The sequence below is a fragment of the Nyctereutes procyonoides genome, unplaced genomic scaffold (assembly GCF_905146905.1).
Source record: "Nyctereutes procyonoides isolate TBG_1078 unplaced genomic scaffold, NYPRO_anot_genome, whole genome shotgun sequence".
Classification (NCBI taxonomy): Eukaryota; Metazoa; Chordata; class Mammalia; order Carnivora; family Canidae; genus Nyctereutes; species Nyctereutes procyonoides.
In genome coordinates, this window is record NW_026575051.1 from 5,354,341 (window position 1) to 5,379,595 (window position 25,255).

Below are 25,255 nucleotides of genomic sequence, written 5' to 3' on the forward strand. Positions count from 1 at the left end.
TTAGAATGATCTAGATTTCAAACTGATTTTTTTTCCTGGATGCTGAGAAGACCACATGAGAGTCTGGGACTTGGTGAGAGGATGCTACAGCTGAGTGGGTCAGTGTTGGGCCAGGAGAAAAGCTGGAGAGCGATGGAGAGGCAGTGGAGGGTGGGGCTCTGAGGCCTGACTTCCCTTCCTTTAAAATTTTGCCGTGGCCAGTCCTGACATGTGAACAAACACACACATTCTTATGTAAGAACAAATAAAAACAATTGTGTAACACACCACACCCGCCCCCAGAGGGCCTGGGGAAGGAGTCCAGGGAGGAGAGATGTTGTCAGGGGGCATGGGTGGGAGGGAGTGTGTCCCCCCTCAGAAATCATAGCCCACATGCTGGCTCTGCCCCTGCCGGGGAAAGGACACCTTCCTCCTGGGAGAGAGGCCAGCATATAATTCCTTGGCTGCCACAGCATGTCAGGGACAGAGGCATCCTCTGATAACCATCAGTGAAGGGTTTTGCAACTCTGTGTGTGAAGCCTCTTGGGCTGAGGGCTGAGCAGCGCTGCCTCTTTGGGATGGCCCCAGTGGCGGCTGCCAACGCTGCTAGGTTTACGCAGCCTCCTGGGCCAAGGGCTGAGGAGCCTGTGCCAGAGATGAATCTAGCCTCGCAATGACGCCAGGGGGTACTCGCAGACCCGAGACGCTGCTCATACATTCAGGGTGCCTTCTGCACCTTGACCTGGGCCTGAGGCCTTTGATCAGCCTTTGGGACTGCCTCCTGGAGGAGCTGGATGGGCCCAGGCAGTGGCTGCTGAGCCGTCCGTGGGTGTCCCAGCCGACCCAGGAGAGACGGCCCCTTTCCAGGTGCCGGGCTAGCAGGAGAGTGTGGCCCTGACTTGCAGCAGGAGCACAGCCCAGGAGGCAAGCCTTGCCCAGGGGCCGAGGAGATGGAAGAGCAGGTGTTCAAGGGGGACCCAGACACTCCCCATTCCATCTCCTTCTCCGGCAGCGGATTTCTCTCCTTCTACCAGGCCGGGGCTGTGGATGCCCTTCGAGACTTGGCCCCCCGGATGCTGGAAACGGCCCACCGCTTTGCCGGGACATCAGCAGGTGCAGTGGTGGCGGCTCTGGTCATCTGTGGGATTGAAATGGGTAAGGCGTTTGTTCTGGATTCCCTGGGGGAGCCTTGGGGGTGGGGGGACTCCCCAAAGTGGGGATGCTTTGGGAAACAGAGCCAGGCCTCCTGGCTGGTGGGAAGGGAAGGTTGAGAGGGATGGCAAGAAGCTGGGACATTTGAGGTTGGGGTCAGCCAGGTCCCAGTCTCTGAGCCACTGGGTGAGTGTGGACCCGTCCCTCCTTCTCGGTCTCCCTCAACATTTCTGTGACGCCCTGTCTCCCAGGGCCTGGGAGGGACAAAGGCAGTATCTCCCTCAAACATTCTGGTCTTGGAGTCACACCATGACACAGTCAGACACTGGGATGGAGTGTCATTCCTGTTTGGCCTCTTTTGTAGCGCACCCATCCTTGGGTGGGGCAGCACTTTACACCTTTATTACCTTGGCAGGGTAGCTTCCAGGTGCCTGGAGAATTGGAAGCCTTGTGATCACAGGGAACAGCCAGACTGGGAAAGAATCGGGAAGGTGTCCCTTCACCCTCTTTCCTGCTGCCCCGGGTCCCACTGCTGACCCGGAGGCCAGAAGCGCCATCCGGTGCAGGACCGCCTGGCCGCCCCACATGGCAGGCCTAGCCCAGCGTCCTCACAGCTGCCTCGGATGGCAGTCATCCCTGCTCTGTGCTACTGCTCAAAGGCCGTGCCCCGGGAAGCAGAAATTCTAGAGAGGGGAGACAGAAAAAAAACATTCAGACAGGCAACCTTGTGATGTCACATCAGGACACCATAAGATCTATGAATAAGATTATAGCAGGAAAGGGGCAGAGAAAAGAGAAGCTATTTTTTTTCTTTTTTTTTTAAATCAACCCAACCTTTTATCTATTTATTTATAATGTATGTATGCATGTATTTAGTCTATTACCCAGTTACCCCCTCCCCCATCCCCCTCCTACCCCAGCAACCCTCAGTTTGTTTCCTATGATTAAGAGTCTCTTATGGTTTATCGCCCTCTCTGATTTCGTCTTGTTTTATTTTTTCCTCTCTTGCTCTATGATCCTCTGTTTTCTTTTTTCTTTTTTTTTAAGATTTTATTTATTCATGAGAGACAGAGAGAGAGAGAGAGAGAGAGAGGGGCAGAGACACAGGCAGAGGGAGAAGCAGGCTCCATGCAGGGAGCCCAATGTGGGACTCGATCCCGGGACTCCAGGATCACGTCCTCGGCCAAAGGCGGACGCTTAACTGCTGAGCCACCCAGGCGTCCCTATCCTCTGTTTTCTTTCTTAAATTCCACACATGGTGGATCTCACATATGGTGAGATCATATGATAATTGTCTTTCTCTGACTGACTTATTTCCCTTAGCATAATATCCTCTCATTCCATCCATGTCATTGCAAATGGTGAGTTCCATTTTTCTGATGGCTGAGTAGTATTCCATTGTATATATATATCACTTCTGTATCCATTCATCTGTCAGTGGACATCTGGGCTCTTTCCTCAGTTTTGCTATTGTGGACATTGCTGCTATAAACATTGGGGTGCATCAGATCACCACATTTGTATATTTGAGGTCAATACCCGGTTGTACGATTGCTGGATTGCAGGGGAACTCTATTTTCAACTTTTTGAGGAACCTCCATACTGTTTTCCAGAGTGGATGCACCAGGTTGCATTCCAGTGGGGGCTATTTTAGAAAGAGTGGTCAGGGAAGCCCTTTTGAAGGAGACAACATTCAAACAGAGACCCAAGTGCTGTGAGAGAACAAGCCATTTGAAGTGAGGGAAAGAATTTTCCAGCTGGAGGAGCATCCAGGGAGCCAGGGAGTGGGGGCAAGAAGAAAGGAGTGGGGGCAAAGGGTGGAGGGGCAGGCGGGGGTCAGATGGCACCAACATGATGCCTTGTAGCCAGAGCAGCAAGCTCTGAGTCACCCTGATAGCTAAGGAGCGCAGGCAGGCTGTAAGGGGGCGAAGTGGGGAGGCAGTGAAGAGCACGTGATCCAGGTGGATTGGACCTCAGCTCTGCTGTTTCACCATGTGGACGTGAGGCAGACTATTGAATGCTCTGTGCCTCTGTTTCTGCATCTGTAAAGTGGGAATTCTACTCGTACCCAATTCCAAGAGTTGTTAAAGGGTTAACTGAGCTAGAGTGACCAGTTATCACAGTGCCTGGCACAGGGCAACTGCGTGGGATGTGTCAACTCCCTGGTTAGGGTTTGTAAGGAACCCCAACAGCTGGGCAAAGTGCCTTAGGAGGGGGAGGGCAGCAACAAGGAGCATAGCGGGAGACCACAGCATGTCCAGGCAGGGGTGAGCACAGCAGGTGTCTGGGTCTTGAGGGGCAGTAAGAAGCCAGTGGGTTTAGGATGTACTTTGAAGGTGGAGCCAGTGAGACCTGCCAAAGGGCCAGCTGCAGTGTGCGAGGAAGCGGTGCCAGCAGGCTGCCTTCCTGCCTGGGGGGCTCTGTGCTGGGTGAGAAGTCTTTCTTCATCATGAAGAATATTAGTGATGCCCATTCACTGAGTACTTCTTATGAACCAGGTAATTTTTTTACTTCTAATATTTCACAAGTAACAAATTCCTTCTCACTGTACAAAATTCAAACAATGCAAAAGTATATGTCCCTAATCCCATTCTTCCTCCTGTAGCTAGTCTAAGAGATCATTTTTTCCAATTAAAAACATTTTAAAATTCCAGTATAGTTAACAAAGTGTTGTATTATTTTCAGTTCAATACAGCGATTCCAAAATTCTACACATTGCTCAGTGCTTATCATCTTAAGTGTACTCTTAATCCCCTTCACCTGTTTCACCCATTTCCCCACCTCCCCTCTGGTTGCTACCAGTTTGTTCTCCATCGTTAAGAGTCAGTTTTGGAGTTTGTCTCTTTTTCTCTTTGTTCATTTGTTTTGTTTCCTAAAGTGAAATCGTGGTATTTATCTTTTCCCTGCCTGACTTACTTCACTTAATATTCTATCCTCAAGGTCCATCCATGTCGTTGCAAATGGCAAGATTTCATTTTTTTATGGCTGAGTAATTATCTATTCATCTCTCAATGGACTCCTGGGCTGCTATTATAAATATTCCTGCAATAAACATAGAGGTGCATATATCCTTTCAAATTAGTGTTTTTATATTCTTTGGGTAAATACCCAGGAGTGGAATTGCTGGATCATATGGTAACTCACTTTTTAATTTTTTGAGGAACATCCATACTTTTTTCCACAGTGGCTGTACCAGTTTGCATTCCCACCAACAACGCATGAGGGTTCCCTTTTTCCCACATACTCACCGACACTTGTTGTTTCTTGATTTTAGCCATTCTGGCAGGTGTGAAGTGATATTTCCTTGTGGTTTTGATTTGCCTTCCCTGATGATGAGTGATGTGGAGCATCTTTTCATGTGTGTTTTGGCCCTTCTACATCTTCTTTAATGGGCAGAGTCCTCTTTGAATGTAGCAGTTCACTTCAGTCACACAGTAGACCCTAGAACAAGCCTTCAGAAAGGGGCTGGGTGAAAGCCCACAATCTCTTGTCTGCGAGTCACAGAATTCCTGTCCTTGGAGACATCCTGTCTCTGGGATTCTCTCCCTTTCTGGGTATGTGTGTCACTCACATGCTCCATCACTCCCACTCTCTTCGTGTCTTTATTGCGACTTCTTAAAAGACACTGTCTGAGAGAGTCTGTGGTGTTTCCACCCTCTGGCATTCAAGGATTTGCCATAATTCATTCATTTCAATCAGTTCCACCAGTACTACCAAAAACGGACTCGGCCAAGCTGTGAGAGGCATGGACAGCAAGTGAGAGGCACTAAAGCCCAGGAGGACACTTAACTGTAGGTGCGACCAAGGCCCTGACCATGCACACTGCCGGTGATCAGGACAGTAGTTCAAGGAGGAGTGAGATGCACGTGGGACTTGCCCTTGTCATTCAGCAGCATGTTTATGAGATTTATCCACGTCATTCCAGCCTCCTTCATTCAGGTTAACTGCCACATAATTCACTGTTAACTAGCACTTCCTTATACCAGGCACTGTTCTAAGTCTTTGGTATATTAACTCATCCAGTCCTCACAGCAAGCCCCTGAGGTGAGAACTCTTATTGCCTCCATTTACAGAGGAGGCAACTGAGTCACAGAAGGCCTAACTTGCCTACAGTAATAAAAAGAAGCACGCGGTAAAGCTGGGGTTAGAACCCAGCCTGGCCTCACCATTTATTTACATATTTATATTTATATTTATTTTATTTTTATTTAAAAAATTTTTTTAAAGATTTATTTATTTTAGAAAGAGAAAGTGTGCACAAGTGGGGGGAGGGACAGAGAGACAGAGGCAGGGGGCGGGGAAGGAGACTCTGTGCTGAGCACAGCGCCCAACGTGGGGCTCAATCTCATAATCCTGAGATCACGACCTGAGCCAAAACCGAGAACTGGACACTTAACCGACTGAGCCACCCAGGCGCCCCTGGCCTCACCTTTTAAACTACTCTGCTTCTTGACAGAGCAGGGTCAGGGAGTGCAGATGCTGGTTGTATGGCTCCTGGGGTCAGGAAGTCTCTCTGAACAGATGGAATTTGCACCGGGACCTGGAGGGGGTGAGGGAGTGAGCCACGAGAATATCTGGGGAGATCATTCTACAAAGAGGGACAAGTGACTTGTGTAACATCCTGTTATCAGCCAGAAGCAGAGCAAGAAGCAGGACCAGATTTCCTGACTTTTATTAAGGATCTTTACCTCTTTCAGTATATATTCCATTAGGACTATATCATGGCTCATCCAGCCATTCTGTTGATGCAACAGCCTTGTTTTTGTTATAAACAACTCCGCCATGAACATCCTTGTTTGTATTTCATGCCCACATGAATGTTTCCCTAGGATATACATTCACACCAGACTAAAGTATTCTCTGAAGTGGTTGTACCAATTTAACCACTAGCAGAGTGTACAAGTTCTAATTTTCCCACAATGTCACCAGCTCTTGGTACTGTCAGACCTCAAAGTTCTAAGTCAATCTAATGAATGTGATACTATATCTCATTTTACTTTGCTTATTTAATCTTCCTACCCGGATTGGTAGTAAGCAATGTTAGGCATCTCCGTGTGTTTATTGCCTGTTTGCGCGCCCTCTTCTGTGACTTACCTGTCTGCTTGTGAACTTCCCCTGCCTTTTTTCTCTACCATTTCTTGTTCTCTTTAACTTGTAGATGTTCTTGATATAGTCTGCGCATGAATTATATCAGTTTTAAGCATTGCAGCTACACTATTCCACTCCGTGGCTTGTCTTCTTATTTAAGGATGTCTGTTTTTCACTCAGAAAATTTTAGTTTTAATATAGTCAAATGTGTGAATCTTTTCCTTTTAACAACTTCTGTGTTTTAATATCTTCACTTTCTTACAATGAGTCCTATATTTTCTTTTAAAAGTTCTAAGGTGGGACACCTGGGTGGCTGAGTGGTTGAGCATCTGCCTTTGGCCCACAGCATGATCCTGGGGTCCCAGGATGGAGTCCCACATTGGGCTTCCCACAGGGAGCCTGCTTCTCCCTCTGCCTGCGTCTCTGCCTCTCTCTGTGTCTCTCATGAATAAATTTTTTAAAAAAGTTCTAAGATTTCTTGCTCTTCCATTAATCTAGCTGGAATTTATTTTGTGGCTAGTTTGAGGTCAAAATAAAAAATTTTCATTGTTTTGCCACATGATTACCAATTTCCCCACACCATTTATAGGCAACCGTTTTCACACTGGTCAGCTCCCTCTAGTTTCATTCAAGGTCCTGGATTCTCAAGGGTCCATCCCTGGAGTCTCTCTTCTCTCCCACTGGCAAATTTGTAGATTTCTGCACCACATCTCGCTGTTTTAATCACTGTAGCCTATTGTGTATGGCAATCCCTCTCTCCTCTGCTCCTTTTCTAATTTCTTCTTCAAATATTGCCTCTGTTATTCATGATCTCTCTTTCCCCCTTATGAAAGAACTTGGGATTTTAATTGAAATTATGTCTTCCCATTTATAAATATAGTCTATTTCTTCTGGCCTTTTATGTCATTTAATAAGGATTCTGTGTCTTTTATTGGATTTATTAGTTTTTGTTGCTATGAAGAATGGGTTCGTTTTTCCAATGGCATTTTCTAATCTAATCGATTATTGTTGATATAAAGGAGTGTTGATTGTTTTTGCACTTCGATCTTGTTTTGAGCAAACCTGTGAATGTTCTTAATAGTTCCAAAAGTTTATTGATAGATTATTTCATATTTAATGTATAAACAGTTACCGTATCTCCATATAATCAGAGGTTCATTTCTTTTCTAGAAAATCTTTGAGGTGCCTGGGTGGCTCAGGTGGTTAAGCCTCTGACTGTTGATTTTGGCTCAGATCATGATCTTAGGGTTGCAAAATCGAGCCCCACGCTGGTCTCTGTGCTGGGCATGGGGCCTGCTTAAGATTCTCTCTCCGTCTCCTCTGCGCCTCCCCACCATCATGTGCACATGTTCTCTCTTTCTCTCTCTCTCTTAAAAAAAAAAGAATTCTCCAACACATGGCATGCAGGGCTTCTCTCCTCCGGGTCACAGCCCTCCTCTTGTTCCAGTCTGGGCTTTCTGCCCTGGGAGTGCATGTTTATTTCCCTCAAATGCTAAGGCAGCAGTGGGTCCACCTTCTGGAAAGTGTGCCAAGCTCTGTGATAGGACCAATTTGGGGTATATGAAAATGTTTGTAAAAACACTTAGCACAGTGCCTGGTTTTCATTAGTAATGCAGTAAAGGTTTCTGTTCGTTCATTCATTCATTTACTTGAAGATGGTCTTAGTGACAACTGGTGGGGGATTCAGGGTTTCCAAGCTGGACAAAACTGGGCCTGGGGACTTGTCCCCAGTTGTATAATTTTGAAAAAGAAAATTTCTTCTTATTCAAGAATGGGGATTTGGTGGACTTAAAACCCCATCCCCACTTTAGCTACTTAGCACCTTTTCCCCCATAAAAACTACATAAGCAAGCCTTTTCTTCCTTCCTTCCTTCCTTCCTTCCTTCCTTCCTTCCTTCCTTCCTTCCTTCCTTCTTTCCTTCCTTCCTTCCTTCCACAAGTGTTTTCTGAGCATATGCTTGGCTCTGCAGAGGACACAGAGACAGAACACAAAATGAAACTCTGTCTTCGCCCTCACGGAATTTACAGTCTACTCAAAGGCAGCTGCTGAGTAGGTACAACACAAGAGAGTTCCAACTGAATGTTGGACAATTCAAAGGCTTAGGAGAGCAGAGGAAGGGAACAACACCTCCAATGGTAGGAAGCCTCGTGGAAGTGGCATCTGAGCTGGCACTTCAAAGATGAGGAGAAGCTCCACAGGGAGGGATAGGTAGGGCAGGAGCCTAGCCTTCTAATGAGGACCAGGCATTACAGCACAACAGTAACACAACGGGGGAAACGTGATGCCTCCAGGAGGTGGTGAACTGAGCAGGTTGGCTGATGTCAGGGGCCTTGTGCGAGAGTCACAGAAGCAGCTTTGTCTCAGCAAGAGTTGCCCAAGACGGGAAAGAACTGGTCCTGAAGAAAGGAGCACCTGCCCTCGGAGAGGCCCACACAGAACCTGGAAGCCACCTGTCTGGTTGCTGCTCCCATGGGTCCCCTTCATTTGGTGCAGTCACTGAGATGACCCATAAACCCAAGGTCTCCAGATTCCAAGACCGAAAGGAACAGGGAAAAATATTATTTATCTTGTGACTCATCGTAAACATAATTCTAAAAAAAAGAAAAGTTTCCATGATAGGATACCATACTCAATGCCATACTTTTATTTTATTTTATTCTAAAGACTTTATTTATTTGAGAGAGAGAGTGTGTGAGAGAGCACAAGCCAGGTGGGGAAGGGCAGAGGGAGGGGGAGAAGCAGACTCCTCACTGAGCAGGGAGTCCCAACACAGGGCTCGATCCCAGGACCCTGAGATCATGACCTGAGCTGAAGGCAGATGCTTAACCGACTGAGCCACCCAGGCTCGCCTCAAATGCCGTAATTTTAATATTCTCTTCCTGTCATTAAAACGACTTCCATTAAATCAGTGGTCATCTCAGCTGCATATTCGAATCACCGGGGTGCTTTCAAAATGTCCACTGCCCAGGCTTCTCACCAAGCGAATTAATCACATTCCCCCAGGATAGAACCCAGGCTCTAGTGTTTATTCAACCCCCAGCAGATTCCACTGTGCAGCCACGGTGGTGACCCAGTACGCGTTGAAAACCTAAGTGTACCACTTCCCTAAGACTCTATGAATGTCTGACCAGGCAGTGGGAATGGGTTGGGCATTTCATATGCAAACCTGCAAAACGCCCATCACAGTCCTGGACTAATGGCATTTCTCTGTCTGATTATTAATGGGGAATGGCTTTTCCCAGGATAAAGAGAAACTGTTGCCTTAGGTTGGATTAGATTCTGTGAATTCCTCTGGCTGGGCCATAAATGAGGAAGACTGATTTTGTGAAGGGGTTGGTCCATCCCTTTCTCTTGGACCATCCCCAGGTTGAAACCACTTTTCAAAGAAGCCAGTGGACACCCCTGGCCCAGAGCCTCCCCTGGCTGTCTTTATTTTTCTCCTTTACAACCCGCTCCTGGCCTTTAACTTGCAAAAAACAGCTTTACTGAGATATAATTCACATACTGTACAATTCACCCATTTAAATCATGCAACTGAATGGCTTTTAGTATATTCACAAAGTGATGCATCCATTATCGCAATCAATTATAGAACATTTTAATTACCTCCAAAAGAAAGCCTAGACACCTTAGCTGTGTCACCTCTCAATTCCTATATTCCCCCCAAGCATCTGACAGTCGATAATCTACTTTCTCTCTCTGTAGATTTGTTTAATCTGGACATTTCATATCAATGGCATCACACAATATGTGGTTTTTTGTGTTCAGTTTCTTTTATTTATTTATGCATTCTAAAATATTTTTTCCTTATATTTTATTTATTTATTTGAGAGAGCGAGGGAGAACAAGCCCGGGGGTGGGTAGGGGGGCAGAGGGTGAGGGAGAAGCAGACTCCTTGCTGAGCAGGGAGCTCTATCCCAGGATCCCGGGATCATGACCTAAGCTGAAGGCAGATGCTTAACTGACCCAACCACCTGGGTGTCCCTCAGTTAATTTAGCAGAATGTTTTCAAATGCATCGTATTATAGCCTGTGCTAGTGTTTCATTCCTTTTTATTGTTGAATAATATTCTATTGTGTGGATATGACATTTTATTTATTTATTCATCGGGTGATTTACATTCGGGTTGTCTTTGCTTTGGGATATTATGAATAACGCTGCTATAAACCTTCATGTACATTTTTAACACTTATTAATAACTTTTTTAATGAAAAAATTTCAAACATGTTGGAGAGGGCAATACCTCGACTCCCAAGGACCCATCTTATAACTTTAGTAGTTAATTACCAGCATTTACCAACTGGATTTCAACCACAGACTCCCCGCCCCACTTTGTTTTGTTTTGTTTTTTGTATTTTTTGTTTTGTAATGATTTTAAGCTCAGATGGAAGTTGCATGGAGCCTCGCCAGGCTCTGTTTTCTGCACCAGTGTTCCAGAGCATGTATCTCTGTGCAGATAAGGACTGTGAGCCTGAGGAAACCCAAGGGAATGGGACAGGTTGATCTGCTTGCAGCACAGAGAGTGTGGGGGGGGGAGGGGGGGTAGGCACCTGCTTGGTAGAGGGGACTGTTCTCCAGCTCTTCCCCCCTGGGTGAGGGGAGGGACCAGGAGACAGAGCTGCCTTTCAGCTGAGATCATCAAATGACTTTGTTTTGTTCTCTAAAAGTAATTATCTTCCAATATTGTCACACTGCCTTCTCAACAATGCCAACCCTGGCCTCTACCCTCACCGCCTCCAAACACCCAAACCACTAAATAAGATATTAAAAGGGTGCGGCCCAGGATCCGGGCTGGGTTTGGGAGCTTTTCTTTTCACTTCCACAGTAGGTAGTCTCAGGAGATGTCAGTTCTCTACCTCTTTGGTCGAGCTCTTTCCTCTCTGAGGAATGCCATCTCTGCTTCTCTCCCTGTGGATCAGCTCTCCATCCTCCAAGTGAATCCTGATTCCCTTCAGGCATTGAATCCCTGGTGTTCCCACAGCCGGCTCCAGGATAGGCTTGTCTCAAAGGCCGGAATCGCCAGGGGAAAGGGCACCTGACTAGGAATAAGGCTCTCGGGATTCTGAGAACTGGAGTGTCCCACAGTCAGATTATGAGCCTAGCTTGCCACATGCATTATTTTCACATGGTCTTTCACAGTAGAGTTTAGTAAGGAGGGAGGTGCTACAGGGCCTGGGCAGGGCACCACGGCACCGTTACATCCTCCACGTAAAATGACCTTCTGGTTTTCTCTCGAGAGATGTTACCCTCCCAAGACACTTTCCCATTTTACCCTACTGGATCTCTTTCCATGATATCTAGTTTACCCACAGAATCTATCCACCTGTCCTAGCACTTGATATACAATCTTATTTCAGATGCTGCATCTTATTTCATCAGCTAGATTGGTTGAGCAATCTGAGATCTTATGGGTCCCAAGGCTTCACAAACTGCTTGTCAAACAAGAAATCTTGATAAACTCCTCATGATTGCTGGCCATGGGCAGGCATGACCTTGAATGGGTTTTCGCATTTCTATTTTGGGGTTCACCTGACTCTTAGATAACTTTGTACATTTATGGATATGACTTTACTTATAATACTAGAATTTCATAGAAGGAAGGTCAAGGAGTCCAACTTTTTCATTTTAAAGGTAATTGTATTTAGACTTTGGGAAAGGAAGTAACTGGCTGAAGGCAGACCTTGCTTAAGCCAGTGATTTCCAAGCTGTGTTCTGAAAAAAACCAAAGTTCTATGGGAATGAGGGAGGTTGAGGGGTGGGGTAGGGAGCCAGGGAACAGGGAGAGAACACACACTGAAGCTCTGGGACCTTCCCCAGCTTCAAAAAGTATAGTCCTGCTATTGTCCATTCTTTTTAAAATTTCATTTAGAGGAAGTTTTCCAAGTGCTTTTTTTTTTTTTAAAGTTTCAAAAACCACTGTTTGAGTATAATCCACTTAATGTGCAGACAAAGAAATTGAGGGCCAGATTCTGGCTGAATTACAATGAGTTCCAGCAGTGAACAAAACGCTGTCTGCCTTCATAAAGCTGACATTGTCTTGGTGAAATCAAGCCATAAATAACCAAACACATAGAAAAACATCAGCATGCATGCTCCAAGGAGAAAATAAAGCAGAGGAAGGGTGTGGTGAATGATTAAAGGGTGAAGTTTCAGGTGTGCAGGTCAGGGGAGGCCTCTCTCAGGCAGAAGGAAGGGAGGAGGAGCCACATGAGCTCAGAGAGAAGAATGTTCCAGGCTGAGAGACCTATGGCACAAATGCAGTTGAATTCAGCTGTCCTTCTGGACAGAAAATGGTCTTTAAAAGGACCTCGCAAAGCATACGAGAGGGCCAGCAGAGCAGTAGGGGCCCTGCCCCACATCCATGGGCACAGCAGGACCCAGCGAGACCCTCCCATGGAGAAGGAGTCCACTACAGGTGTTTGGTCTGCCTCCCACATGTGGGCCAGTGCTGCCTCAGGCAGCTCCTGCTACCCCAGTTAACCAAAGAAAGGCCTCCTGGGGCACTTGGAGCCAAGGGTGACTGAAGTTATTGTCACTGGCAGGTGGCTCAGGTGTATTCTCCGCACTGGGCCCAGTGGGGTCTCAGGGGCATGTGCTGGGAGGACAAGACTACTTTGCAAGAATCTTGACTCTGGTAACTCCTTTTATTTATTTATTTATTTATTTAATATTTTGTTTATTTATTCATGAGACACACAGAGAGAGGCAGAGACACAGGCAGAGGGAGAAGCAGGCTCCACGCAGGGAGCCCGATGTGGGACTCGATCCCTGGACCCCGGAATCACAACCTGAGCCAAAGGACGCTCAACCGCTGAGCCACCCGGACTGCCTTTTTTTTTTTTTAAGATTTTATTTTATTTTATTTTATTTTTTAAAATATTTTATTTATTTATTCATGAGAGACACACACACACAGAGAGAGAGAGAGAGAGAGAGGCAGAGACACAGGCAGAGGGAGAAGCATCTCCCAAATTCTTCAAGCCGGGAACGAGAGCCGCCATTCCCCCTGTGCGTGCGTACGTGCGTGCGTGCGTGCGTGCGTCTGTGTCCCTGCGGCCTACGCGCCGGCACGCATGCGCATATGTGTGTGCGCGTCCCTGCGAAACCCTGGGTGGGTCCTGGCTGCGGGGTGCGCTTTCAGAGGCGGAGTGGCTTCGTCAGCCGTCGTCCGCAGTTACCCATCTGCCCGGAATGGCGACGTTTGCTGTAAAAAGTCACTCTGCTCTGATTCCTGCCTTGATGTCATGCTATTAACAGCTATTTATCAAGCCCTGAGAGTGTGCCGGGCACCGTGCTCAACGCCTCGCACGAGTCACTTGCTCCAATTCTCTCGCAACCCCACGAGGCAGACGCTGTGTTTAGACCCATTTTAGAAAGGAGGAGACAGGTATTTAGAGCGGTTAGACCACCTGCCCGGGTCTATACAGCAGAGCCAAGAGTGAGCTCTCTCTTTTGCTTCTGCCTTCTCCGTCCTCAAGTCACGAGTTCAGATGTTGCTTTGCAAGCAACGGGACAGCTTTCCTGCCAGACTCTGCCCAAGCAATTATTTGCACATTGCCTAAGAAAGTGAGATCACGTGACATAATCAATGCAAAAAATGACTTTTTATAACATGCTATAGAAGTGACATCACTGCGTGGTGATGGTTGTAACTCACTACGGTGTTGACATCAGTACCTTTTAAATCACTCAAAGCAATTTGTGTTTTGCATGTTTAACATTTCCAGCCGAGTGGATAAAGGTTAATTTCCCCCAAACAATCCTCTCGACTCTTAAGTTGAAGAGAATTGAATGGCAAATCTGGTCAGACTCTGAATGTGCTGGTTACACAGTAGAAGCATCTAACACTTTGTTTTTTTTTTTTTGTTTTGTTTTGTTTTTTTTTGTAAATTAATTTTTATTGGTGTTCAATTTACCAACATACAGAATAACACCCAGTACTCATCCCATCAAGTGTCCCCCTCAGTGCCCGTCACCCATTCACCCCCACCCCCGCCCTCCTCCCCCTCCACCACCCCTAGTTCATTTCCCAGAGTTAGAAGTCTTTATGTTCTGTCTCCCTTTCTGATATTTCTCACACATTTCTTCTCCCTTCCCTTATATTCCCTTTCGCTATTATTCCTATTCCCCAAATGAATGAGAACATACACTGTTTGTCCTTCTCCGGTTACTGTGGCCAAGTTCAAAAAGGGTGTTGCCTGAGTTCTTCTCTGGGATTTTGATGGAATCTTGTCTCACATTTAGATCTTTCATCTATTTTGAGTTTATCTTTGTGTATGGTGCAAGAGAGTGGTCCAGTTTCATTCTTCTGCATGTGGATGTCCAATTTTCCCAGCACCATTTATTGAAGAGACCGTCTTTCTTCTAGTGGATCGTCTTTCCTCCTTTATCGTATATTAGTTGAGCATAAAGTTCAGGGTCCACTTCTGGGTTCTCTGTTCTGTTCCATTGATCTATATGTTTGTTTTTGTGCCAGTACCACACTGTCTTGATGAACACAGCTTTGTAGTACAACCTGAAATCTGGCATTGTGATGCCCCCAGATATGGTTTTCTTTTTTTAAAATTCCCCTGGCTGTTTGGGGTCTTTTCTGATTCCACACGAATCTTAAAATAATTTGTTCTAAGTCTCTGAAGAGAGTCCATGGTACTCTGCGCCTTTTGATGGGGTCATTAAGCCCATTCACGTTCAGAGTTACTATTGACAGATATGAGTTTAGTGTCATCATGATATCTATTTAGTCCTTGTTTTTGTGGATTGTTCCACTGACCTTCTTCTTAAAGGGGAGTTTTAAGAGTCCCCCTTAAAATTTCTTGCAGAGCTGGTTTGGAGGTCACATATTCTTTCAGTTCCTGCCTGTCTCGGAAGCTCTTTATCTCTCCTTCCATTTTGAATGAGAGCCTTGCTGGATAAAGTATTCTTGGTTGCATGTTCTTCTCATTTAGGACCCTGAATATATCCTGCCAGCCCTTTCTGGCCTGCCAGGTCTCTGTGGAGAGGTCTGCTGTTACCCTAATATTCCTCCCCATGAAAGTCAGGGACTTCTTGTCTCTTGCTGCTTTAAGGATCTTCTCTTTATCTTTGGAATTTGCAAGCTTCACTATTAGATGTCGAGGTGTTGAACGGTTTTTATTGATTTTAGGGGGGGATCTCTCTATTTCCTGGATCTGAATGCCTGTTTCCCTTCCCAGATTGGGAAAGTTTTCAGCTAGGATTTGTTCAAATACATATTCTGGCCCTCTGTCCCTTTCGGCGCCCTCGGGAACCCCAATTAAACGTAGGTTTTTCTTCCTTAGAGTGTCATTTATTTGCCTTAATCTGTCTTCGTGGTTCTTTAATTGTTTATCTCTTTTTTCCTCAGTTTCCCTCTTTGCCATTAACTTGTCTTCTATGTCACTCACTCGTTCTTCCACCTCGTTAACCCTCGTCGTTAGGACTTCTAGTTTGGATTGCATCTCATTCAGTTGATTTTTAATTTCTGCCTGATTGGATCTAAATTCTGCAGTCATGAAGTCTCGTGAGGCCTTAATGCTTTTTTCTAGAGCCACCAGTAGCTGTAGAATAGCGCTTCTGAATTGGCTTTCTGACATTGAAGTGTAATCCAGATTTTGTAACTCTGTGGGAGAGAGGACTGTTTCTGATTCTTTCTTTTGAGGTGAGGTTTTCCTTCTAGTCATTTTGCTCAGTGCAGAGTGGCCAAAAACAAGTTGTATTGGAACACGGGGGAGTATCACTGGTCCGTCCAGCTGGTCTTCTGGGGGAGGGGCCTGCTGTGCTGATTTTCAGGTGTTAGCACTTGGGGGAGCTGCTCTGCCCCTGCCTGCTGCCGGGCTCAGCGGGGGTTGTTTACCCCGTGGGGCCCCAGGAGGAACAGCCGCAGTTGCTATGGCAACTCTGGAAGCCTGGATTCAGCCTCCGCAGGAACTACGGGGCTCGGGGCTCTCGGCTCTCCGTCTGCAGGGCCTGGAGGCTCCGGGGCGGGGCCGCTGATCTGCTCAGCTCGGGGCAGGAGCGTCCTTGCTGTCCTGGGCCCTCCCGGCCTCTGCCTGTCCCGGGGGAGGCCGGATCCTGGGCTGTGTCCCGGCGCCCTGTGCTCCGGGGCCTGCGCTGTGGGATTCGCGCTCCCGCCCCGCAGCCCCCTCCGCGGAGCCGCCGCCCGAGCCCCTCCGAGCTGCTCCGGTCGGTCCCCGCCGTGCGCGCTGCAGCCCTTAGGGAGCTCGGCGCACTCCCCTGCGCTCGCAGGTGTCTGTTAGTGTCCCAGGGAGCCCGAGGGCATCCCCGCCCTCCTGGGTCCTGCTCCAACTCCCTGCGAGCCCCTTTCCGCCCGCCCGGGAAGGTTGGTGCAGCTCCTGCTCCTCCGGGACGGGGCTCTCCTGTCCTGGGGACACTCGCCCCGGCCTCAGCCCGGCTCCTCGCGGGGCCCCTCCCCCTCGGAGGCCTTTTGTTCCTTTATTTCTTTTTCCCCGTCTTCCTCCCTTGATAGAAGCGCGAACTCTTCTCCCTGTAGCCTTCCAGCTGGTCTCTCTTTACATCTCAGGCCGAATTCGTAAATTTTCAGGATGGTTTGAAGGTTATCTAGGTAATTTGGTGGGGACAGGTGATTTGGGGACCCTGCTCTTCCGCCATCTTGCCCCTCCCCCGCATCTAACACTTTGGAAAACAACTCAGTGATGTCCTGCAATCCGTTTCCCCCAACATCCGCAGGCGTGAGCTGAGCCCCTGCTGAGTGGCAGGCTCTGTGTGTCTGACAGCCCTGTCATCTGTGGTGGGTTTTTTTTTTATTTTTTTATTTCAATTATGATAAACTTAATTCTGGAATATTGCTAGAATTACAGAAAGGTTGCTGAGATCATACAGAGAGTTTATATGTTCTTCACCCAATTCCCCTCCCTAATGTGAGCATCTTCATAACTATGGTACACTTGTCAGCAGTAAGACATCAACGTTGGTACATTACTATTAATAAAAGATTTCACCAGTTTTTCTACTAATGTCCTTTTTTTTCTGTCCTAGGATCTAATCTGGGGTCCCTCACTGCATTTTATGGATCCATTTCTTTTTTTTTTTTAAATCACTCTGATTTGGTGATTTTTTTTAAAGATTTTACTTATTTATTCATAGAGACACACAGAGAGAGAGGCAGAGACACAGGCAGAGGGAGAAGCAGGCTCCATGCAGGGAGCCTGACGTGGGACTCGATTCCGGGCCTCCAGGATCATGCCCTGGGGTGCAGGCGGCGCTAAACCGCTGCGCCACCAGGGCTGCCCCATTTCTATTTTTTAAAAAGATTTTTAATCTATTCATTCGTGAGAGACACAGAGAGAGAGGAGAGGCAGAGACACAGGCAGAGGGAGAAGCAGGCTCCATGCAGGGAGCCCGATGTGGGACCTGATCCCGGAAGTCCAGGATCACACCCTGGGCCAGAAGGCAGGTGCTAAACAGCTGAGCCACCCAGGGATCCCCTATGGATCCATTTCTAAACCAATTCAACTCAATATTAAGATAGCATTGTTTTTCTTGCTTCACTTTGGGATTAAATGCAGCAAAGATAGCAAGCTCCATTTCCAATTCTATAGGGAAAACAGGCAAACAAAGGATAAACAAACCTCCAGACCAGCTTGACTCCCATTTGAGTCAAGAGTTGACCCACTGCTCCAACTCTGACCTTGTGAAACCACCACATTAGGAAGAATCTCCTCCTCAGCTCCAGCTCAGGGCTTTGTGCACATTGATCGATGTGGGGGCAGCAGCCAGGACCAGGCTTGACAGAGAAAACTGCTCTGTGGTTTACTTTCTCACAACCCCCAGTCTGGCTGAGTCACTGAAGTTTCTACCTTCCTTATCAGCAGTTGGAAAGATCCTTAACAGCCCAGTAGAAAAGATATTCTCTCTCCCTCTCTCTCTTTTTTCATTTTTATTTATTTATTAGAGGAGGGGGAGAGCATGAGTGGGAGAAGGCCAGAGGCAGAGGGTGAAGCAGACTCTCCACTGAGCAGGGAGCCTGATGCGGCGCTAGGTCCCAGGACCCCGGGATCATGACCTGAGCCGAAGGCAGATGCTTAACTGACTGAGCCACCCAGGTGCCCCTAGAAAAGACATTCTTTGATCTCCTTTTTCAGCTCATTCTTTCACTCATTTTGTTAAACATTTATTATTAATTTATTAAATCAGGCAGCCCGGGTGGCTCGGCGGTTTGGTACTGCCTTTGGCCCCGGGTGTGATCCTGGAGACCCAGGATCAGGTCCCGCGTCGTGGGCTCCCTGCATGGAGCCTGCTTCTCCCTCTGCCTCTCTCTCTCTCCAATCTGTGTTTCTCATGAATAAATAAATAAAATCTTTTAAAAAATAATTAAATTAATAAATATATATTAAGTTCCTACAGTGTGCCAGGTACTGAATTAAGTGCTGGGGGCATAATGGGGAACAAAACAGAAATAGTCTCTGCTTGTGAAGCATTAAATAGTTTATTTATTCTTGAATACTGACCAAGTGATCAACTCTGAGCTAGGCAATGATGGGAGAGAAGGGTATTCTTTTTTTTATTTTTATTTATTTATTCATGAGAGAGAGAGACAGACAGACAGACAGAGACACAGGCAGAGGGAGAAGCAGGCTCCATGCAGGGAGCCCTATGCAGGACTCGATCCCAGGACCCTGGGATGACACCCTGAGCCAAAGAGACGCTCAACCGCTGAGCTACCCAGGCATCCCAAGAGAAGGGTATTCTTAATATAGGCCCTGCCCTGTCTTCAAAGGATGCAGCTAGCCAGAGAGACAGGACAGGCCACTCAAGACAGACTGAGCTAAATTGTATGGATGGTAAGGGGAGACAAAGAGTGACTCCTATGGCATGAATGGTGAGAGATGGAGGTAACAGACCGGACCATCCGAAGTCTCGGACAGCTGGGGTAGTGAATGTCTCCAATCAACAGAAATAAACTTTTGTTATCATGGTGTTTGAAAGAGGGAGGCATGGGTGTTCCTCTGCGGTGGCACCCTAAATTGAGCATATCTAGAATGAGGAGATGTTCAGAGATGGCTTTCTGTCTGTAGAGCAGAGGCTCACATGAAGGTCTCTTGACTACCTACCCCCTCATACACAAAACAAAACAAAACAAAACAAAACCAGCTTTTAAGACTAAAGGGTGACTAGTTCACAGCTCTCACATTATCCCAGGAGCCCCCTCAGTAGTGCAGGGAGAGTCTGGAGGGTAGGAGAGGCCACAGCCTAGAAAGGAGACAATATTGGTTTCTACCTTGGGGCAGGATCCCAAAGAGACTTCTAGATCCACCAAAGAAAACAGAGAGAAAAGAGCAGGGGCAATGGCCCTCAGAACATTCTGAGGTTCCAGAGAACCTTCTGGACACACTCCCTGACTGCCTGTTTTATCTCAAAGTGATCGGTAGATCCTTCAGTGGAAAGCTGGGGAGAGTGTGCCCAGGTTCTGGGGGAGAGGCACACAGGCAGAGTGAGGCCCCAAGTGCTTGGAAAGAGCCCCGGGGCACCTTGATAGGAACCTAGGTGAGGAATCAGTGGGAGGCACCGCTGTTTCCATGGCAACCTGAAATTTAAAAAACAGATATGAACTTTTAAAGGCAATACTGTAGCAAACTCTTAGGGTTAGAAAAAGGTCTGTGTGAAAGATTGTTATTATCCGTAGGATAGTGTTGGTTTGGGGTTTTGTTTTTTGTAAGTGCTTACTAGGTCAGACTTGTTTTGCTTTTGGCTGAAGCCTATAATGCATTCTGAACAGGGTAGAAAAATGTGAGTTTTGTCCTACATTCTACTTCCAGCTTTTGTTAACATAGGCTGTGTGACCCAGGGTATATCCACCCTATTCATTTCTCTGTGCATCCAACCACCCAGCCATCCGGCTGTATTTATTGAGCTTAATCTTCATCTTGGGCTCAATTCCTTACCTGCAAAATAAGAGAAATAGTCTGGTTTCGCATTTTGAGCTAGGCTCCTAGCATCTTAGGAGTTTCAAGGTGGTGCTTTCAGCAGTCACCTTCCTAGGGTGGGATGGGGCGGCAGGCAGGGCCTGACACCCCACTTGGCTTCAACCTAGAACAGCCCTGTTATAAGCCGTTATATGTATTGGATTTCCACTTGAGATTTCTTTGGAACAAAGGCTCCCTGACTGAAAAATCGCTGCCCCAGAAGATCTCCATGGATCTTCCCTGTGGCAATACTGTCGCTTCAAGCCAAACTGTTTTCCAGTCAATGCCCCTGCAGTGCGGGGTATGGAAATAGAATGGTGAAGGAACCAGGGTCACTACCCCTCGGGGGCTCGCTGTCACTGTGAGGATAGACTGAGATTGTAAGCGTGAAAACCCGCTCGGGTGAAATGACTGTTGTTAAGATAATAATTTTTATTATTATAGTGCAGTCGCACAGTGGAAATATACCCATGGGGAAAGGCAGCGATAATTCAGCCTGCAGTTAGGGACCAGGTAGGAGCAGCAGACTCCCAGGGGCTCCACACAGGGCCTCGGAGAATTGCAGGGCTTTCCTGGGAACGCAGCTCTGCTCGCCGCCGCCTCCCCTGGGGCTCCCCGCGCCCGCTGCTGCCGGGGGCGGCCCGGGGCGATGGGGGGGGGTGGTGTTCGCTGTGATTGGCTGAGCCGGAGGTTGTTGCTAGGCTACCAGTCCGCGGGAGACTGGGGCCACGCGGTCCCATCCTCCACCGCAGATCTGTCCCCCACTGCCGACCCCAATCGGCCACCCCGTGAAGGAGATTCCCCAGCAGTTCAAAGTGGCAGCTGCCAAGTGCCCATCTTTCTAGGATTTTTTCACTTAGCTTGAGGTCTGGTGGAGGAGGGGAAGAGAAGCTGTTTTATTCTCGGATCGCCTTGAATAAGCTGCTTGCCTTTCTGGCCCTCAGTGTCCTCCTTCGATTCCTGAGGTCCCTTCATTTATTCATTATGCATGCATACATTCATGTTTATTAAGTGCCTCCCATGCTCCCGGCACCAGATCAGGCGCTAGAGACAAAAGGATAAACAAGATAGAGACCATCCTTGCTCTCAGGAAGCCGGGATGGGGATGGAGGTGGGTGAAGAGGTGGAAGACATTAGACATTTAAGCAAATAAATAATAAAATAAAGTTTTATCTAATCCCTTTCCTTCCTCTTCAGTGATATTTCTAAGCCCTGTCCCTTTTCCCTGCTAAATCTGTAGGGTTCCCCCAAGTTGACAACGGAGGGAGTGCAGATGCCAACAGTGCCTTTAATGCATTACAGCTGACCTATCACCTTACTGTGCTCTGAAACAGAGGGACACTCTCATCCCCACAGTGCTTGCTCTTTTGCATCCCAAAGGAAGCCTGAGCATACCTCAACAAAGATATGAGGCAGCGATCATCATGGTCCTCTGTTCAGATGAGAAAGCTGAAAGCCAGAAACATCAAGAAGACTTCTCCACGGTCACAAGAATTACTAGCATAACCTAACTGATAGTGAGCACTTATTACGCACAGAGACTTAAATAAAACAATCTGCTTCATAACATAACAAGTCAGTTAAGTTATTATTATTCCTATTTTATAGGTGGCAAAATTGAGACTGGAAGAAGTTATTTGACTTGCCTGTGATAGTATGTGGTGAAGCCTGAGCCTTTATGAGAAATGGAGCTGGTCCTAGAAAAGAGTAAAAGACTGAGTGGCTGAGACCTGGCTTCCAGATGCCCTTTAAAATCTCCTAGTCCCCAGATCTTGTTTATTTCTTTTCCTATTGAAATTCTTGGCACAAGAGACTCATAAAATTTAATGAATTGGCCACAGTTACCAATACAGTTGACCTTGTTGTCGCTCCATCTATCTGGGATGATCCTGCCTTCAAGCTTTTACTGAGTAATGATGTTGAGTAGCTCTTCCCTGTGAGCATCTCCATCGCTTGCTTCTCCTCCCTGCCAGGTTTTCATGTTTCTTTGTTCACATACTGAACAAACATTGGGCACCCACCAAAAGTCAGGAGAGGCTTGATAGACAAAGGTGAGTATCCATCCTTGAGGAGTTCCCAGCTTACAGCAAAGGTTTCTGAAGGGCCTTCCATAGGCAACGCGCAGTGATAGGCCTTAGAGAGGAAAGGACCATAAGGATCTTCCCCAAAGAATCTTCTTCTTGGCTTGGGAGACAGACCGAACTTAGATAATAAAAGGTGTGAAAAGAGGTGGGAGGAAGCAGAAGTGAATGTAGCAAGTGTGGGTTGGGGGTGGGAGAGCCAACCTTGAGTCTCCTGTGGTGCTGCTTTTAAATCCCATCTTGCCGTGGTCAGTGTGGGAAAGTGTGTCTTAGAGCCCAGCAGCATGCAGCTTGGAAGGAGGCCTTTAAATGGGAGAAGGTGCTGGAAAGTACAGAGATGCATAAAGAAGCAAGCTAAATTTATCCCTTCTCCCAGCACCCAGCAATCACTATGCTTAACACTTGACTTTCTACCAACAGAGACTTGTTTAACCAGAAGATTAGTCGCTTCTCCCTCGGCTGGGAAAAGAGAGAGAAAAAAGAGAGAGACACATTTAAGCATCGGCCTTCGGCTTGGGTCATGATATCCGGGTCCTAAGTTTGAGCCCTGTGTTGGGCTCTCTGCTTGGCAGGGAGTCTGCTTCTCCCTCTCCCTCTGTGCTGTCTCTCTCTCAAATAAATAAATAAATAAATAAATAAATAAATAAATAAATAAATAAATAAATAAATCAAGAAAGAAAGAAAGAAAGAAAGAAAGAAAGAAAGAAAGAAAGAAAAAAAAAAGGAGAGACAGTCAAAAAGAGACAGAAGAAGGGATGGTCAGAGACTCTAAAGACAGAGACACAGAGAGACCTGAAAAGAAGCAGGAGAGGCAGGGATAGAGGCAGCCTCTGCTACAGAGTACCGGGGAGCAGCAGGAAAGAATTTGACACTGGGCGCCTGAGTGGAAGAAATCAGACAATCTCCTGCTCCCTCCCTCCCTGACTACATGATCCTGGCTAGAGCACTGCTAATTTCTAGACAGCACAATTTTCAGATGTGAGTATCCTGGAGATGTCTGTACTATTCCTATTGTCTAGGTCACTGATTTGTCTCTGTCACCCATCACCACTCCTGAATAGGTGAGAATGGACTGTAAATGGGTGATACACAAAAGCCATGATTAAAATAAGCAATACAAGATGAAATATGCATGCCTTTGACCTAGCATTTCCACCTCTAGGAATTTATCCTAAGGACAATAATTAAGGACATAGGTTAAAAAAAAAAAAAAGCATGAGATTATTCCCTGCAGCATTGTTTAGAAAAGCAAAGAGCAAACTACATAGCTAACCCCTACCAGGCACCTGCTCAGCAAATAATGGTGTAACCTGACAACAGCTTTCCATGCTGCTTGTAAATTGGGTTATAAATAGACACTTATTGATGTGGAAAGATGTTATTTATTAGGTTAAAAAACCCAACCAAGTTACAAAATAATGTATATAGTATGACTCCAAGTAAGTATTCTTATAAGTAAGAATACATATAAAACCTATAGTCTAGGGGGATCCCTGGGTGGCTCAGCGGTTGGGCGCCTGCCTTTGGCCCAGGGCGCGATCCTGGAGTCCCGGGATCGAGTCCCGCGTCGGGCTCCCGGCATGGAGCCTGCTTCTTCCTCCTCCTGTGTCTCTGCCTCTCTCTCTGTGTGTGTCTATCATAAATAAATAAATAAATCTTTAAAAAAAAAAAACCTATAGTCTAGGAAGACATAAACTAGATGTAATCTCTGGTTGGAGAGACGCCCAGACACTTTATTTTTTTTTTCTTTTGGCATTTCTGTATTTTAAAAAATTCTTTTTGCCACAAGGAACATGTGTTTCTTGTGCAATGGGAACAAATTTCCTTCCATCAATCCCAGTGAGCATCTCCTGCGGGGAGTCCAGGTGTGGAGGGGAAAGCTGAACCAGTTGTTCCTGGCTCAGAGGCATTGTGGGAAAGGCCAACCAACCCATGCAAGGCCATTCGAGCTGCTCATTAAGAATTCCACAAACAGCATGTCCCCAGCCTGGTTTGACTCCCGTCCTGACTAGTCTGGTGGGCAAGAACTCAGTGACCTAGCCACTCGGTATCCGCATGCAGTTGCTTCGTAACTACCGGTGAGTTGGCCATAGCTCTCCCTTGAGGGAAAACGCTGTTGGTACAAGTTGGCACATGGTAAAGCTAATCTTGCTAAAACCCTAGGTCCTTCCCACCTCCCAGGGACACCTTCCCCTGTAACAGGATGACGGCCAGCATGTTCTGTTGCTCTGGTCAGTCTCTACTACACAGATGCAGTTTGATTCTGAATGTTGGGAGGCGGGAGGCCGTCACTATGGCAACCCAGGCTTGCTCAGCCTCTGGGATCAGTCCAACACCCGGGAAAGAAGGTGGGGTCTAGAGTCAGAACAAACATTGCGGGGCTATCTGACCTCACACGAGGCACTTAGCTTTTCTCTGCCTCAGTTTCTACACCCATAAAATGATGCTGAAGCTCTTTATCCTACCCACCTCCAGGATAAACTGTAAAACATGGAAGGAGTAGCGCAGTCCTAGCTTTGTCTTCAAATTGCTGTGTGTGAGTTTGAGAGAATCACTTAACCTCTCCATGCCTCAGCCACTCTATTTGTAAATAGGAATATAACATCCACTGTGATGACTTCCCAGATATATTGTCAGGCATCTGTAAGAATCCGGAATCCACATGTTGGAAGGAATCTTAGCACTCATGCAGGAATCCCTTTGATAAATCCTCTGGCTGAGGTGCCTGTCCCTCCTTTGCTTGATTACCTCCAGTGGCAGAGAGCTCATGACTGCCCAACTTCCCAAATAACCATTGCTACCATGACACTAATTGTAAGAAAGTTCTTCTGTATAGGATTTCTTACAGTTAAATATTTATTTTAAAACATTGGCAATCCTTTTCCGAGCTATTGCTGCTTCTGATTTTGCCAGAGGGCTTGCACAGGGTAGAAATTAGCAGCAACTGGCAAGGAGCAGGTCCAGGCCCAGCTCTAGAAGCCTGTGGTTTAGTGTAAGGAAAGGAGTGTGGGTTC

General features: G+C 46.8%; 1 protein-coding gene across 4 annotated transcripts in view; it reads left to right on the forward strand.

Moving 5' to 3' along the window:
- Window positions 1–441: 441 nt before the first annotated feature.
- PNPLA1 (patatin like phospholipase domain containing 1) overlaps window positions 442–25,255 on the forward strand; it is a 49,521-nt gene continuing 24,707 nt past the window's right edge. For 2 of the 4 annotated variants that reach the window (XM_055330157.1, XM_055330158.1), the window contains exon 1: window positions 443–1,134. In XM_055330157.1, coding sequence (XP_055186132.1) covers window positions 930–1,134 — 205 coding nt within the window. In that variant the 5' untranslated portion in view covers window positions 443–929. Of the gene's footprint in view, window positions 1,135–25,255 lie in introns of all 4 variants that reach the window. The other 2 variants (XM_055330159.1, XM_055330156.1) reach the window with 2 other exon arrangements.